Source organism: Mastigoproctus giganteus, chromosome 11 (assembly GCF_048544385.1).
Source record: "Mastigoproctus giganteus isolate SK-2022 chromosome 11, ASM4854438v1, whole genome shotgun sequence".
Taxonomy (NCBI): Eukaryota; Metazoa; Arthropoda; class Arachnida; order Uropygi; family Thelyphonidae; genus Mastigoproctus; species Mastigoproctus giganteus.
In genome coordinates this window covers 157,560,129-157,576,986 of record NC_143585.1, presented here as the reverse complement: position 1 = coordinate 157,576,986, position 16,858 = coordinate 157,560,129, and the positions used below count along the sequence as shown (strand labels likewise).

At 38.5% G+C, this 16,858-nt stretch overlaps 1 protein-coding gene across 1 annotated transcript in view; it reads right to left on the bottom strand.

Annotated features, from left to right (window-relative positions):
* The window catches only part of LOC150078529 (beta-scruin-like), a 170,812-nt gene that overhangs the window by 75,704 nt on the left and 78,250 nt on the right, over positions 1–16,858 (bottom strand). The window contains exon 3 of the mRNA XM_090384597.1: positions 4,206–4,389. Coding sequence (XP_090240723.1) covers positions 4,206–4,389 — 184 coding nt within the window. The remainder of the gene's footprint in view (positions 1–4,205; positions 4,390–16,858) is intronic.

Genomic DNA, 16,858 nt, shown 5'->3' with positions numbered 1-16,858 from the left:
AGTAAACCACTCATACCATGTGTGATATGAGTGGTTTACTGCAGTTTAATACAGTTTATTAAGCTAATCACCCAAACCACTGTACTTTAAAGTGATGTTTCAGGCATCTTATTGATATCCGTCATCTGACTATGCTGCTGACAGACTCCTTGCTGATCAGATTTCTGCCAGACACCAGAAATCTGATGTCTGGCAGTATCAGCAAGAAGGAGTCTGTCAGCAGCATGGTCTGATGATGGTAAGATGTCTGAAACATCACCTTAAATGTATAGGGTTTTGGACAATTAGCTTAATAAAGTACGTTATTAATTTCACATGGTATATGAGTGGTTCATTAAATCTAGTATCTTCATGGAAAACAGCTATGTAATGTCCTTCCCTAACGATATTAATTTTGATTTCGTAAAGTTGACTACAATCTCTTTGAGAGTTTTAAATTTTTTTCAGTGGGACCTGAAAAAAATTTAAAAGTGATAATGTTACCAACTTTCAATTCTAAATGGGAACCATTCAGGGAAATAATTATACAAGATAATATAAAGCTTTTCATATCAGCTAAGAGATACTATTTATGGTTTCGATGAGATAATTTATAATCATACCATGCATTTTTTTTTCTGTCACTAAACAGAGAACAAAAATGCATGTGATGATTATAAATCATCAGGGGTGCATAGAAGGTTACATTAGGTACAAATTAGCCTGTGAAGTTACATATGGAGCTAGGCAGGCCAAGCCACATTATAAGAAGTGTTTGGTTATGAACACAAAAAAAAGTAGTTCTTTGTTTATATGAACTAGATCAAGGGTCGGCAACCTTTTTGAGCGAAGAGCCATTTTTGATCTAATTAAAAAATAAAAAGACTCCCCCTCCTAGCAGCTCAAGCTGCTAGGAGGGGGGGAAGGGTAGTTTTTTAAGAAATAAAATAAAGTGGAAAGGTGTTTTATTAAAAAATAGATATTTTTTGAAATATTATTTATCAATACTGAAAAAAAGTAACAAACATCCAGTGTTAGGTACAAATTAATGTGGCTTCTGCTGCTGAACTTCTTGAGCGAGTCTCTCAACATCAGTTGAGTATGCCATAATTTACATTTTAAACATGCTCAATGACTCACATTGTTCAGACAGTTTCTTGATTTATTTTTAATATAGTTCATGTTTGAAAATATTTGCTCACAGAAATACGTCAAACCAAAAACAGAGAAGTCCAAAAGCAAATATATTCAAATTTATATATGTGTCTGGTAAGTACTCCGTGCATCGAACACAATTTGGCTTTGTTTTTTCCAACTAATCTTCACTGTCCATTTGTGTAAAATTGCAAGGGCAGCCTTTTTTGACTCTCCAAATCCTCAATTTCCGTTTTAAGGCATTTTAGTCTTGCACTCCACATGAACTTGATTTTTAAGTCCTCTAACTCCATTTCATCAGGGGTGCATAGTTCATGTTTGAAAATTGCTCACAGAAATACGTCAAACCAAAAACTCAGTTCATTCCTTCTAAATTTCCAGTTTTCTTGATCAGTATTTCTCTTTTGAGTTGACATTTTAAAAATGAAAGCAGTTTTGGTGTCCTCTTATTTCATTTGTTTAATAATACCACGTCACTTATTTAAAAAGTCAAGTGATTTATAATATAAATTCATTTACCTATCACAAGCACTATGTACACGTGGATATTATTTTATTCCTGTTTTAACTATTTTATATTCACTACCGCCATAACGATTAACCTTCGACACCTTACTGCAGAGTACCTGTACTCTGCAGGTACTCTGTACTGCAGGTACTCTGTACTCCTGTACTCTTGCACTGAAACTAATGCTATATTCATATCACCAGCCGCGGCCTCTGTGTGCCGTGCTTGTCATGCACGTGGGCTAAAAGTTAAAGAGCTTCAAGCGGCTCACAAGCTGCGGGTTGCCAACCCCTGAACTAGATGGAAAGTAATGAACCACACTGGTCAAGTAGATATGAATAGCAAAACTACTGATGCTCCACTTCTGGTTACTGAATAACAATAAATAATTTGCATCTACATTCATGCATGAAGAAATGTTTAAGGATGGGCATAACAGAAGTATGCCAACTTATAAGTGGAAGCTGAAGATTTTGTGACAACAATGAGGAAAGTGGAAAAGAAATTAATGAGGCTAAAAGTAGTTATGACACCTGGAGCTGATGGATTCTATCCGATTGTATTAAAAGAAGTATGTAAATCTTTAGCCCTAATTATAAGAGCATGACGATTCGGGGGGGGGGGTCTCCATGGATTGGAGATCTGCACATGTCACCCCAATCACAAAGGGAGAGGAGAGTACTTATAGACCTGTAAACTTGATTTGTCCAGGGAAAAGTAATTGAGTCAGTCCTCAAAGAAGTAATACTGGGAACCTTGACAGGAATACAGTTAAACAGCAATTTCAGCATGGATCTCTTAAGTTAAGTTAGGTCGGTATCTTGTCTAACCAATCTGACTGCCTACTACGACATAGTAACAAAGCAACTGGATGAAAAAAATAATTTTGACTATGTAGATGCAGATTTCAGCAAACCTTTTGACAATGTTCCACATAACACACTGTTATACAAATTGGAGCAGTGTAGCATTAGAGGCAAGTTACTGCTAAATAAAGGAATGGTTGAGTGACAGAAGGCAGCAAATGGTTACTGATGGGCATTGCTCTTTTTTGACTAATATTATTAAATGAGTCCCTCACGTTTCATTGCTGGACCCTCTACTGCTTTCAATATTTATTAATAAACTGGTGATGAAGACATATCAAGTTTAATGTCCAAGTTTACATATGATACCTGAGTAATAATAACAGCAGTCAGGATATGATCCGCAACAAGACCAAGATACATTAACCAGATGGGTTGAGAAGTGGCAACTGAGGTTTAACGGCCGACCGGGCTAGCCGAGTGGGTAAAGTACCTGCCCGGCAACCCAAAGGTCGCGGGTTCGATTCCCGCCTCGGGCTTGGATCAAAGTACTGCAAAAACCTTGGGAGGTGCAATATGGCCACAGAAGCCGATGCGCCAACAACTACCAAATCAAATCAAATCAATCAAATCACTGAGGTTTAACAGTGACAAATTTAAGGTACTGTATTTGTCAATGTTAAATTGTAAACTGAAATTAATATGCCAATTAGATAGAACCACACTAAAGTATAAAGGTAGTGGAGAAAAAAACTGGTCATAATTGTATTGTCTGATTATGAAATTTTCTGAACAGCGCAGAGAGAATGCTAAGACAGTTCATCGGCTTCTGTCGATGATATGCAGAAATTTTTTCAAGAGGGACAAGGAAGTGATTGTCAGATTGTATTAAGGCAATAGTTAGGCCACAATACCATATACTGGTTTGGAAGCCTCATTTTAGGGATGTGAATCTGTTGGAAGTATAGAGAAGGGCAGCAAGATTGGGCAGTAACACAAAAGGGTACCCTTACAGATCCGCAATTTGCAGAATTGAAAAGACTTCAGTTCTGCAAATTGCAGCATATGAAAACCAAGTTCTGCAAATTGCAGCATATGAAAACCAAGTTCTGCAAATTGCAGCATATGGAAACCAAGCAGTTGTAGGGAGGGAAGACCTGAATGAGGCATGTGAGGATTTGAATGGATCAAGTAAATTAAATGTAGATAGCATCCTAACTCTTGTTCAGACTACACATATAGAAGGAAATACATTTAAATTGAAAAAGGATAGTTGTAAGATAGACGTGAGAAAATCTGCTTTCAGCTGGAGCATGTGACTGTTGGAACAAACTTCCATCTGATGTTGTGGATAGTTTGAATAATTTTATGGAGGTGGGTAATGATGCTATATAACATTGCTTTCTTGCATCATTTGCCATTACTAATACTATTAATAAAACACTTTAAAATACAATAAAAAACAATCTTTCTAAGAGTGATTCTCAGCATTTGAATGAGAAAGAGAAAAGGGATCTGCCAGAAATGGGAACAGTCAAAAATGGCTGTTCAGATATCCATCCTGATGGTCCCCAAGAATACACCAACAAATAAGAAATTGACTAAGAGAAATTGTCATTAAGAAGAATGGGACTCAAATATGTTCTCAGTTAGTACAGAATTGTGGTCTGCAACCCCAATTTTGATAATGATGGAGATAAAATAATAACTACAGAAATTAAATAAATGAATTTATAATTTTAAAAAATTGTGCTTACATGCCAGTGTTATCTCTACCACCTACAACCATGATATTATCATCTAAAACTACCACACCGTGACAAGCTCTAGCTTGATGCATATCTGCTCGCCGTCGCCATCTTCGTGACCGAACTGTTAATTGAAATGTTGTTGGTGTAGCTATCATTTCTCCATTTGAGACAAGAAATGGGCTATAGCCACCTAAATAATCATAAAATAAAGTGCTATAATTATTACTACTACTTCTTGAAAAAGAAAATTTTAAAAAAAATTAAAGAATAAAAAAGTTCAGAAAGCTTCTTTTTCTTTTAATACAACTCCACCAGAATGGTGTTAAACTTATTATTAATTGAGTACCATGGATGGAACTAAAACAAGAAGTGGATTGACAGCAATGAAACTGAACATCCCAAGAGTGTAATATTTAGTATATGAAGGAGATGACCAAAGAGACTGGTCTAAAAAATGGAAACAATTATACATATTCTACAATGTTACATAATTTAGAGTGGTATCGTAGATTTCAAACTCTTCTAAAACTACTCTTCACAAGAACAGCTTCAGAAGGACAATATAAATAAATAAGGTCAAAGATTTTAATCAGTTTGAAATAATTACACATTTCACTAATTTAGAATATTATTAAATTTATATGCATCAATTATATTTAACTGCGTTAACATACTGAGCTTCACACACAGTTTCCCTCAATAATGGCAAAATGGATATTGAGATATTACTAAAGTATAAATTTTTTACCATGCCCCCTTAAAATTATTGCAAATATATATATATATTTATTTTTTTTGATATTTATTAAATTGTTCAATCAACAAAATTTATTTTGTTTTGAGGCCAAGAAGTGATCAAGTTTAATTATCTAGGAATAAAAATAAATATTTGGTCACTATGAATTATCAAGAAATTCTTTCAGGAAAGACAAGCAAGAACTTTCTACCTGAGGGAGTCTAAAATGCGATGGAACCCATAGTCAAGTGGATCAAATTTCAGTGACATACAGTCATTCTGTGACAATGAAATTCTCTGCTTGCATGTTCATGAAGGTGGGACTTATTAACTCTGCGCATAACCCCACTCCACTTCAATGTGCAAGAAAGACTGCACATAGTATACTGGAAGTAATCACCCAGGTGTGAACTGATGTAAGTAGGGGCTGACTTGTAGCATTCATAACAAACAAAGGAATGCTACCCCCTCTGTTTTATGATGCAATAATAGATGGTAGATGATTTATCAACCAAGGCAATACCTCAAATTTGCTTATTGAGGCATGAAGTTTAGAGACCAAAGTTTAGAGTTCAGAACAAAACTCCAACAAAAAACTCTACCTCTTACAGGATGCAGTGTGGTTGAGGTCTTTTGAGGTTATGATGAGATGGTGAAATCCACTATTCCTTACATTTCAAGAGTACAGCTCTAAAATAATGAACACAGACCAGATGCTAGAGAGTCCACTGGACCGAACCCATTGGTAACACTCTAGACATCCAAATCAGCTAGTGTATACTGCCTCTGTTCTGCCAGTTGGTAATTAGAGGAAGTTCAACTAGTGTGTGTGTGTGTGTGCGTGCGTGCGCATGTGTGCAGAGTGAATTCTCGAGGCCACATCATGTCAAAGAGCTGGGTATATTCTTGCTATGTGTATGCTATATCCAAAAATTTTGTTACTACATGTCCCCCCTTTTACTTTATTGTATACAACTTTTTTTTCTTTTTTTTTTTTTTTTTTTTTGATTTGGTAGTTGTTGGCGCATTCGCTTCTGTGGCCATATTGCACCTCCCAAGGTTTTTGCAGTACTTTGATCCAAGCCCGAGGCGGGAATCGAACCCGCGACCTTTGGGTTGCCGGGCAGGTACTTTTACCCACTCGGCTAGCCCGGTCGGCGTATACAACTTGAACAAACTAACAGACCAAACACGAGTTCAAAATGATCTAAACCTTACTAAAACTTTCTCATTCATTTCACAAATATGGTCTCAGTTGCATTCTCAATGATGTCCATTTACACCCACAGTGTGCCAAACCCCACTTACTCCTTCTAACAGGATTCCAATTATCAGTTGCCTCAAACACTCCTCATCTCTTCTCCTAATTTCTCATATTAGCATTAGTAGAGACATATGATGCAAGAAAGCAAGCGTATACAGCATCAGCCCCAAAAAAAAAAACTTTCCCATTTTTTCCATCCCTTTGTTTCAAATGTTGGTCTAGTTCTGCCTTCAATTAATTCAAGCTATCAACTGCCAAGACGACAGATGGAAGTTTGTCCCAGCAATCAACTACCACTGGCTAAAGACAGCTTTCCGCACATCCACTCAACAACTATCTCTGTTCGATTTCAGTTTATGCCAGCTCAGGTTTATAATCTAATCAAAAGGAAGAATCCCATCAAAAATGAGCCTGACCATAGCCTTATACAAGGAAATAATCACTTCCTTATCCCTACTTCCTGTATATCATTGACAAGACTGCATGACCATCTCCAACAGCACTACTCAGAAAACTTCACATCTGCCTACACAATTGCCCCCAAGGTCTCTTTCATTCTCCACTATCCTGAGTGCACCACCACCCAGTTGGTATGTTACTATGGGGTTACTGCTAGCCATATGCAGTACTTTGCATTTTTCAATGTTAAACTTCAGTTGCTTCTCCTCAACCCATCTGCCCAACTTTTCCAGATCTTGTTGCAGCAGCATACTGTCATTTACAACACTACCAACCTTTGTATCTACCAACTTTGACATTAAGCTTGATATACCTTCATAATATCATTAATAAATATACATAACAACAATGGGCGCATAACCAACCCTAGGGAACACCACTAATAACATTAGTCCACAACGAGCAGTGTCCACTGATTACCACTCTCTGTCTTCTCCCACTGAACCATCCTTTTATCCATTGTAGAAACTTGTGCTTAATGGCATACTGCTCCAATTTGTACAGTAGTTTTCCATGCACAACAGTATCAAAAGCTTTCCTGAAACCCAAGTATATGATATCAAAATTATTTTTTGAATCCAGTTCCTTTGTGACCACGTCATAGTATCCAATCAAATTGGTCAGACAAGCCTTACAATTATTACTACAGTCTTGTCTAGATGACCCTGCAATGCATATTTAACCAGTGACTCCATTATTTTCCCCGGAGCAGAAGTCAAACTAACAGGTCCGTAATTACTCGTGTCATCCTTTGATCCCATTTGTGAACTGGCAATACATTTGCACATCTCCAGGGGAATTCCCCTGAGTCCAAGGATGCTCTCATAATTATGGCTAAGGGGTTTGCCTACTTCCTTTGCCACCTCCTTTAATATAATTGGATAGATTTCAACCACCCTTGGTGTCTTTCTTATGTTTAACTTCAACAATTTCTCCTCACACTTTGCTCTCAGTTATTATAAAATCATTTATCTCCCTCTTAGACTTTGATAAACATCTGGCCCTCTCCTTCTCCTTTAATAACTCCTTGTGTGAATATAAATGCAAAATACTCATATAGTTTGGCAGCTATCTGAGAATGATCGTCAACAGTCAAACTATTGATATCAAGTGGACCAATCTGATTCATCCACTTCCTTTTAAATTTTATATAAGTAAAGAAGTTTGGTTTGGTTTGGTTTTTAATGGCGCATTGGCAGCTGTGGGAGTAAAGAAGTCTTTGCTGTTTTTGTGTGCATCATTTGCAAAATATTTCTCATAATGTGTCTTTACTTGCTTAACCTCCTTTGCGACCTGATTACAGACTAGCTTATACAGGGTGATTCACTACCCGTGTGACAAATTTGCAGGAGGTGTAGGGGGCACAAAGACGAATTGGAATCACATAGCATTGCAGGGTCCGAAATGCCTTCGTCATGCAGTAGAGGACGTTGAATGGGAGGTCGCGTGAACAGCGATCCCGCTGGAAGTCAACATTTGCGAACTGTTTCTGTTGAAGAAACCAAGTAGCAAAAGTCCTCCGGAGTGGATAATCCGCAGGCTCCAATGACTGGACACGTTGCAGATGTTATGAACTCATTTGGTTTGTTGACAGTATCCTACATACAGTGGATTGAAAAATACCCAATCGTTGGCCTATCGCTCGAGTACTTATACTCAGATTGCCTTCTGCAAGACTTAGGACACGCTCCTCATTGTCTGGCATCCTCGTCGTTCACTCTCGATTCATGGTACCTCTTGTGAAACAACCAGTCTCACGTAACCTTCTGTGCACACGTGCAAAAATCGTATGATGAGGAGCACGCCTGTGCGGGAAACATTCCTGGTACAAGCGCAGAGCGGCGTGTCTGTTACAGTCTGCAGCTCCATATGCGAGGTGCATGTCGGCCAGTTCAATGTTTGAATACTCGTCCATCCTACTGCCTCGGGAACCGGTTCGCAAATGCTGACCCAGCGGGATCGCTGTTCACGTGACCTCCCGTTCAACGTCCTCTACCACATGATGAAGGAATTTCGGACCCTGCAATGCTATGTGATTCCGATTCGTCTTTGTGCCCCCTACACCTCTTGCAAGTTTGTCGGACTCATAGTCAATCACCCTGTATATACAATAAACTTCTGTGTCACCTGATACTTTATATACATCCCATGCATTTTTCTTCTCTCTGCCATGGGTCTCATTAGTTTATGTGACGTCCATTTGGCCTGAAACCTAGAACAGTATTTCTTAGCTGGAACAAAAAGCCAAGTAACTTCAAAGATTACTTCCTTGAATGCTTCCCATTTAGAATTTGCTGTTGGAAGTATCATCAGTTGGTTCCACTGTACAGAGCCGTGCTGAGGGTGAGGCGAACGAAGCTCTTACCACACGTTAAAAGGTGAAAGGGGTACAAAAGAAAGATTACATAATTGCCCACATTGCCATCATTAACAGTAGGCTGCAATTTTTCCTTCTTGCCTCAAGTACTAAAATGGCTCAGCAGTCCCTGCCACTGTACAGAATTTAAAAAAATCTCTGACACCACTGTAATCACTTTTACGAAAGCAAAAACCCTTCCCTTTATCCCTGACGATAGTTACATCTTTAAGTAAATTTCACACCAGTACATTGTGATTACTGCCACCTAGTGGATCCTTTATCTGTAAATTCTTAATACATGAATAATCACTGTTGATAATCAGATCAAGAGTGTTACTCCCTCTGGTTGCCACTCGAACATGCTGCTGCTGTAGAAAACAATCATTCAATAAATCCACAAAAGCCTTGCTAGTGTGCGAGTGACCAACCCATAATTTCCAGTTAATATCTGGGAAGTTCAAATCCCCCGTTACAAAACACTTGGATTTACTGGCCCACTCTATTTCTCTGTATAATTGTTCATTATACTCATTAGGCTGGTAACAAACTCCTACCCTCATTTTTGCTTTCCAGTGCTTATGTCACACCAAACTAACTCAACATTGCACTGTCCATCTATGTCAACTGGATGCATTTCCTTCCTTAGATTTTATGTGTTTCTTAATGAATAGCATAACTGTTGAAATTCCAATTCTGCATCCCTTATATCTGATTGGCACCTTACATCTGATATCCCAACAATATCTGCCTTAGATGTCTTGCCCAGCACTTCAAATTCATCAAATTTATTTACTATATTCCTAGCCTTGGTGTACACGCAAGTATACATGCGCCTGTTCTTACTCTTTCACAGGCTGTGTTAGAGTAACTGACACTGCCCGTGAATTTACTTGTTTCATGACTCCCAGCAGCTCCTGAAAATCCCAGCAACTTGCTTTCCGGGTTGCTGCTCATTGCAAGAGAAGCAATGCAAGAATCATTTGCACCTCTGACTGTCACTACTGTTAATCTATTAGTCTGTGAATCCCCCCCCCCAAGTTAGCAGTTTACCAACCAACCTAACATTGCCTCGAGAGCATCAGCAAATATTCTTGCACCCTTTATATTTAAGTGTATCCCATCCCTATAGAAACAATCTTTCCTGTTAACAAGCACAGACCAAGCTGAAAAAAATTCTGCCTCATGAGCCTTGCACAATCTCTCGAGGGCCAAATTGATTGACAGTTTCTGGATTTTCTCCTGAATCTTTTATTTGTTTAATTGGTTCTTCCATCTCGTTTATTGCCTGAAACCTTTTTCCTCTTCTGTTTTGTTATCAATCTGTTCTTTATTTTCTTTCACGCTGCCTTCTCTATTTTCAATTAGGTTCCTCCCTTTTTTGGCCCTTTTCATATTAATGAGGGCTGGAGGACATGTATTTAAGTCTTCATTATTTATTTATTTCATTATTTATTTCATCAATGTTACTGGGAGTCCTTTCCCTTAATACTCATACTGCTGAGTCTGGGATAATCTCTGTGTTTAAGTCATGATTTCCATATTTTTGCCTTTTATCATCCAAATTTTATTCTTTCCAGTAATTTTGTATTGTCCCTTATGTTGAGGGGAGTAAGTTTACGTGCTTATTTTCAGTCTACACCTATTTAACTCAAGATTTTTGGTTTTCTAGTTTTGGCGAGAAACCACTAAGAACAAATAAAACTATCTCAAATTCTAATGATACATTAAAACTACTGTTAGAATCAACTTCTCCATTCAAAATAAATGTAGTGTAAGTGGTTTCAACTAATATACTCAAAATCTCTGAGTTTTTGAGGTGCAAGCAATTCAACGGCTGTAGCAGTGAGATTGCTACCACTGACGCTGTTGCGATTCAGATGCACAAAAACACACTCAAATACACAAAAAGAAGCAAAAATTATAACTAACACAACTCTTACTTGGATTAAATTACTAATCTCCATGTAGATATATATGTAGACATGTATAGTATCTTATGTAGGATGGCACCTGAATGAAAGTTCAACTCCATCTTTGTACACTGTGATGGTTACAGAGCACTGTAACAGGCCAGAAATGTGTGTAATATTATGTTCGTGCAGTGTTTGTTGTTGTGTTGTTTAGTTGTTTCTGCCCGTTTTGTCACCAGGCGATCACCTGGAAAGCCTGCCCAGTGTTCATCTACACCACGGGGAGGTGGGCCACAACTACGCATGCACCATGACTAACCTTAACAGTCACGTACTGAATGTTCAAAGCGAGGTTGGAGCCGTTCAAAAGAACCCCATGCCAGCAAGCCGGCAACAGCACGCACGCACATGCACACACACACAGTCATTCCCAGGAGACAGGACATCAGAAGATGAAGAAATAAGGAAGAGAATAGCATAAAGGAAAAAATAATAATAATAAATAAATAAATAAAAGATAAAATAAAATAAAACAAAATAAAAATAAAAATCTTTATGCAGTGTTGCCCAAAGTAGTTCACAAAGAGAAAAGGTGTACTGTCAAACAGAAGTAGCAATGTCATTCAAACAAGATCAGCTGGAACAAGTTCTAGATATAATTCTGAATTCTGTTAATCTGGAGTGGTGTCAGAAGTCTGGTCGATGATGGTATCACTGAGAAGAGGAAGAATTTAGCCGCAGAGAGTCTTGATAAAGGACGAGTCAGAAAAGTGCAGCATCTGTTAAAATCTTTGCGTATTCTTGAAAACTACAACAATTTTGTATATGACATCATCAGGACAATAGACAAGGCAACAGACTGTATTATTATTTATGATGTGTTTTCAGTTTGATTTCTTGAATTAACATTGAGGTTGAAAGCCTTCTGCAATTAAAAGCAGCTTTGCAGAAGGTTTGAAGGGCCTGGAAATTGTTGACAGAAATGAGTATCTTCTTACCTCCGAGACACAAGTTTGGTACTGTTGCCTTAAGAGCCGACCTTAGAACCTCGTAAATGGAGCATTCAAAAAGTACATGAGGAAAGTCTTCCAGTAGCCCACATTGACGGGAGATGGTATTGGAAAGTCTGAATTGGTAGAGTTTTGCATTAAGTGAACCGTGTCCAGTTAGCATGCAGGAGGTAAACAGTGAGGGTGAAAACCAATTTCTGGTGGACGATGAAAGTAGTGCAGTTACATCGGGAACAAATTTTTTGGTAATAGCTCCTTTTTTGATAGAATTCCATCTATTCTGCCAGGTGTTCACTAACAAATTCCAGAATTGGGTTTGTTCAGTTTTGGGATCAGCCTGAGGGTTAACAATGATTCCCTGAAATTCCGTAGAAATGCCTCTGCAGATATAAAAGCAAAGCCCTCTAAAAAAAACATGCAAGTCAAGTGGTATGGTACCTGCAAGAGTCTGTAGAGCTGGAGTTGATACTGTTCGGCAAATATGAAGTAGGCTAAGGAGAAAACAACGTTGAATAGTGGATAACTTAGTTTGTACAGTTTTAAGTACGTCTTTTAAGTACAAAGGCTGGCAGCATAGGTTGTAATTGGGATTATGGCAGCATTATAAAATAGACATAGGGTTGTTGTTGTTGTTGTTATTTGGTTTTTAGGAGCATTAGTAACTAAGGCCATATTGCTCGGGGAATATGCGGTGGTCATTCCCTGACCTTTCTGCATCCTCCGTATTTGGTGGTGACGGGCTTGAACCCCGGTCTAATCACGAAGCGTGTGCTACGCACTGCTGCTCCTTCCCAACTGGCTACAGAGGCGACAGACATAGGGTTTTAGTGTCCAATCCCCAATCTTGTCTGATAATTTGGAGCAGCATTGCGGTAAAACTCTTAACTTTGACGGATAGATGTTGAATATGTGCAGTAAAGGAAAAGTGGTCATTGATGATAACTCCTAAAAATTTGGTGCTTCGGACAAGTGGAAGTGATTTCTTGTCAAGTTTTACAAATGGAAGTCTGCCATAATCTAATTTGTGTTTAAAAATCATGATCTTCGATTTGATTGGGGATAATTTCATTTTTGTTCTAAGAGCACCAAGACGATAGTTCAAAGAGTACTTTATTCGCATAGAGTTCTAAATCAGATCTTGAGTTTCCATTCGCAAAAATGATAAGGTCATCTCCAAATGCAAGTTGTTACACATTTTGAAATTCAGTCGTTCTAAGCAGCCAATCATCAAGAACTGGGTTCCAAACCAAGGGACCCAAAATTGATCCTTGGGGGCAACCATGGGAGACAGATCTGTGAATCTTCATGCTTTTAGTATGACAGTGACAGTGTGATCGGCAAAGTAGTTTCTAACAAGTTTATAAAACTGACGAGAGCAATGATAGGAAAAGAGTCTACTGAGTGTGCTCTCCCACCATAAAGTATCAAAAGCGCCCTCAAAATCAATAAAGATCGCCATAACATACTTGGAAGTGGAGCTTTCAATAAGGTGGTGAAGTTCTAATAAGTCATCTTCACATCTAAGCCCTTGCCTAAAACCGTATTGAAGAGAGGATGTGGAGCTTGTAGCTCCCTGCAGTGTGGTAATTTTATTAGCAATTATTCTCTCTAACACTTCCCAGGTGAGAGAGCAAGGTTATGGGGAAGTAGGAGCTGGCATTATCTAGGGGCTTACCAGGTTTATGTAAAATCTTTAGAATGGCGTGTTTCCATGGTTTGGGAAAAGTTCCAGTATTTAAGCAGTTGTTGAATAATTTAAATAGAACTTTGAGCCTTAGGTCATAAAAATGTTTGATAAATATATTGTCAATCAGGTCATCGCCACAACATTTGTTAGACTGAATTTTATTCAAGATTGAAGTAAGTTCCTGTGCAGTGAATGGACTTGTTTCTTCTAAAGGAAGGTATTTTTGGTTCAAATCTCGAATAGACAGATGGTATGAAGTGTCAATAGTGAGATCATCATTAGGCAGCATCTCCATAGCAATTGTCCTCAGAACGAAAAAATCCATGGTGGAATCATAGAAGCAATACAAATCAGCAAGTTCGCCGTCCGTAACTGTCTGCTGTTTACATCAAGTGGAGCTTCGTGAAGATGTGACTGTTCACCTCCGCGACCACAGCGCTACCTCCCAACTTCCTGGCAGCAAAATACTAATATCAATGGATTCACACAGTAGTTCTCCCCTGTGATATAGCCACAATTCAGACAGACCAAGAACTTTCAACGGCCAGGAACTGGAAGACGTCATAGCTACAACATCACTTCAATTTTTTCTTGAAGCAATTTGTATAGGTTTTCTACCCTAAACCAGATAGACAATCTGCCGACGTACAGCAGTACATTGCATGAAAATGTAATTGATGTTACTATGGTAAGACAAGCCATAGCACACAAATTTAAAATCCAGCATGTGCAGAATGACTGAACCACATCTGACCACCATGCTATAACCTTCAAAATGGTGTGCTACCAGATCAGACTCCCCCCTCCTCCAATATACAGTGGCACAAAAAAAACTGCATCACTTGTGAATTTTGCAAATAATGTGTTTTGCACTGCATTATGGGTTGCAGAAATGTTCAAAATGCATTTGTTAGATGGGATATATATCTCTGTAAATGAAATCCAATAAAAAGACTCCACCTGATAAACTTATTTGCCATAAATATCTTCCCAAAAGGCAAAATGAATAATTAATGGGAATATGAGATATCATGCAAATAGCAATCAAGACAACCAAACATACATTTTATTGCATTTACGTGTACAAATTGAAATGACAAGATAACATAATACTATTATGAACTTTAAATCACCAAAATAAATACTCTATATTTTGTTGCTCCTCTTCGAGCTGCAATTACAGCCTTGCAACGATCTGGCATAGAGTTAATCAACTTCTGGATATACGGTTAGCATTAGCAAGGGTACATGATGCAAGAAAGCAAGCTTATATAGCCTCAGCCAAAAAAAAAAACAAACACCCTTATTTCACCCATTCCATCGCTCCAAATGTTTGTCATGTTCTGCCTTGAATCTATTTAAGCTCACAACTTCTACGACAGATGGAAGTTTGTTCCAGCAATCAACCACCCGCTGGCTAAAGGCAAACTTCCGAATATCTATCCTACAACCGTCTTTCCTCAATTTGAATTTATACCCTCTCAGGTGATTGTTCTGAGCAAGAGGAAGGATCCCATCAGCATTCAGCATGTTCAAACCATTCAAGGCTTTATACACCTCAATCAGATCACCTTGCAGGTGCCTAGTCTCCAGAAACTGTAATTTGCAAAATTTAAGCCTTTCTTCGTAAGAGCAACCCTTTGTTCCATTCACTAATCTTGTTGCCCTTCCTTCTTTACTCGTTCCACAGCTCTGCATCTTTCTTAAAATGAGGCCTCCAGACCTGTATACAGTACTCAAGGATTGGCCTGACCATTGCCCTATATAAGAGGATAATTACCTCCTTATCCCTGCTAGAAAAATTCCTGTATATCATTGACAAGCCACCATGAGCTACTCTTGCAGACCATCTGTACTGCTCAAAAAACTTCATATCTGCCTGCACAATTACCCCCAGGTCATTTTCATTCTCTACCACTGTCAGTGTGTTACCACAGAGTTGATACGTTACTCTGGGATTACTGTTCCCATATGTAGTACTTTACATTTGTCAAGGTTAAACTTCATTTGCCACCTCTCAGCCTATTGGCTCAACTTTTCTAGATCCTGTTGCAGCAGTGTACTGTCTTAGTGTCATTAACAATCCTGCCAACTTTCGCATCGTCTACAAACTTGGACATTAAGCATGATATACCATCATCAATATCAATTATAAATACAGAAAACAACAATGGAAACAACACTGAACCCTGAGGGACTCCACTAATAATATTAGTCCACGAAGAGTAGTGTCAATTGATTACCACTCTCTGTCTTCTGCCCACTAAACTATCCCTTTATCCATAGCAGCAATTTGCCGCCAATGCCACAGTGCTCCAATTTCTGCAGCAGTCTTCCATGTGCAACAGCCACGAATTAGGGTAGAATTTGAAAGTGTCTGCAATTCTGCCCAGACACGATAGGAGGGAGTATATGATGAGAGCCTTGTCGATCAATTTGGCCCTGGAAATACTGTGCAAGGCTCAAGGGGTAGAATTTTTTTCAGCCTGGTCTGTACTTGTTAACAGGAGAGACTGATTCTACAGGGATGGGATACAGTTAAATAGAAAGGGTGCAAGAATATCTGCTGATGCTATCGAGGCAAGGTGAGGTGGTTCGGAAAACTGCTACCTTAGGAGGATACAAGGACTAATAAATTAACAGTGGCCACTGGCAGAAGTGAAAGTGATTCATTGCAGTACAAGTAAAAAAGGTGAAAGTCATTGCAGTACAAGTAAACACATGGGTTGTGTTAGGGTAGCTAAAAATAGGAACAGGTGCATGTATACTTAAATATACACCAATGCTAGGAGTTTGGCAAATAAATTTGATGAATTAGAGATATTGCTCAAAACATCAAAGGCAGATATTGTTGGAATATCAGAGACGTGGTGTCACACAGGTATAACGAAAGCACAATTGGAATTTGGGGAGTACAATGTGTACAGGAAGGATAGACAGGAGAGAAAGGGAGGAGGGGTTATGCTATTAGTTAAGAAACACATAAAATCCAAGTGAAGCCAGTTGATATTGCTGGACAGTGCAGTGTTGAGTTAGTTTGGTGTGACATAAGCACTGGAAGATCAAAATTGAGAGTAGGAGTGTGTTATAGGCCTAATGACTCTGATGAGTGTAATAAGAAACTGTACAGGGAAATAGAGTGGGCCAGTAAATCAAAGAGAGTCTTATAATGGGGGATTTTAATTTCTCAGATATTGACTGGAATTTATGGGTTGGTCACTCCTCACACACTAG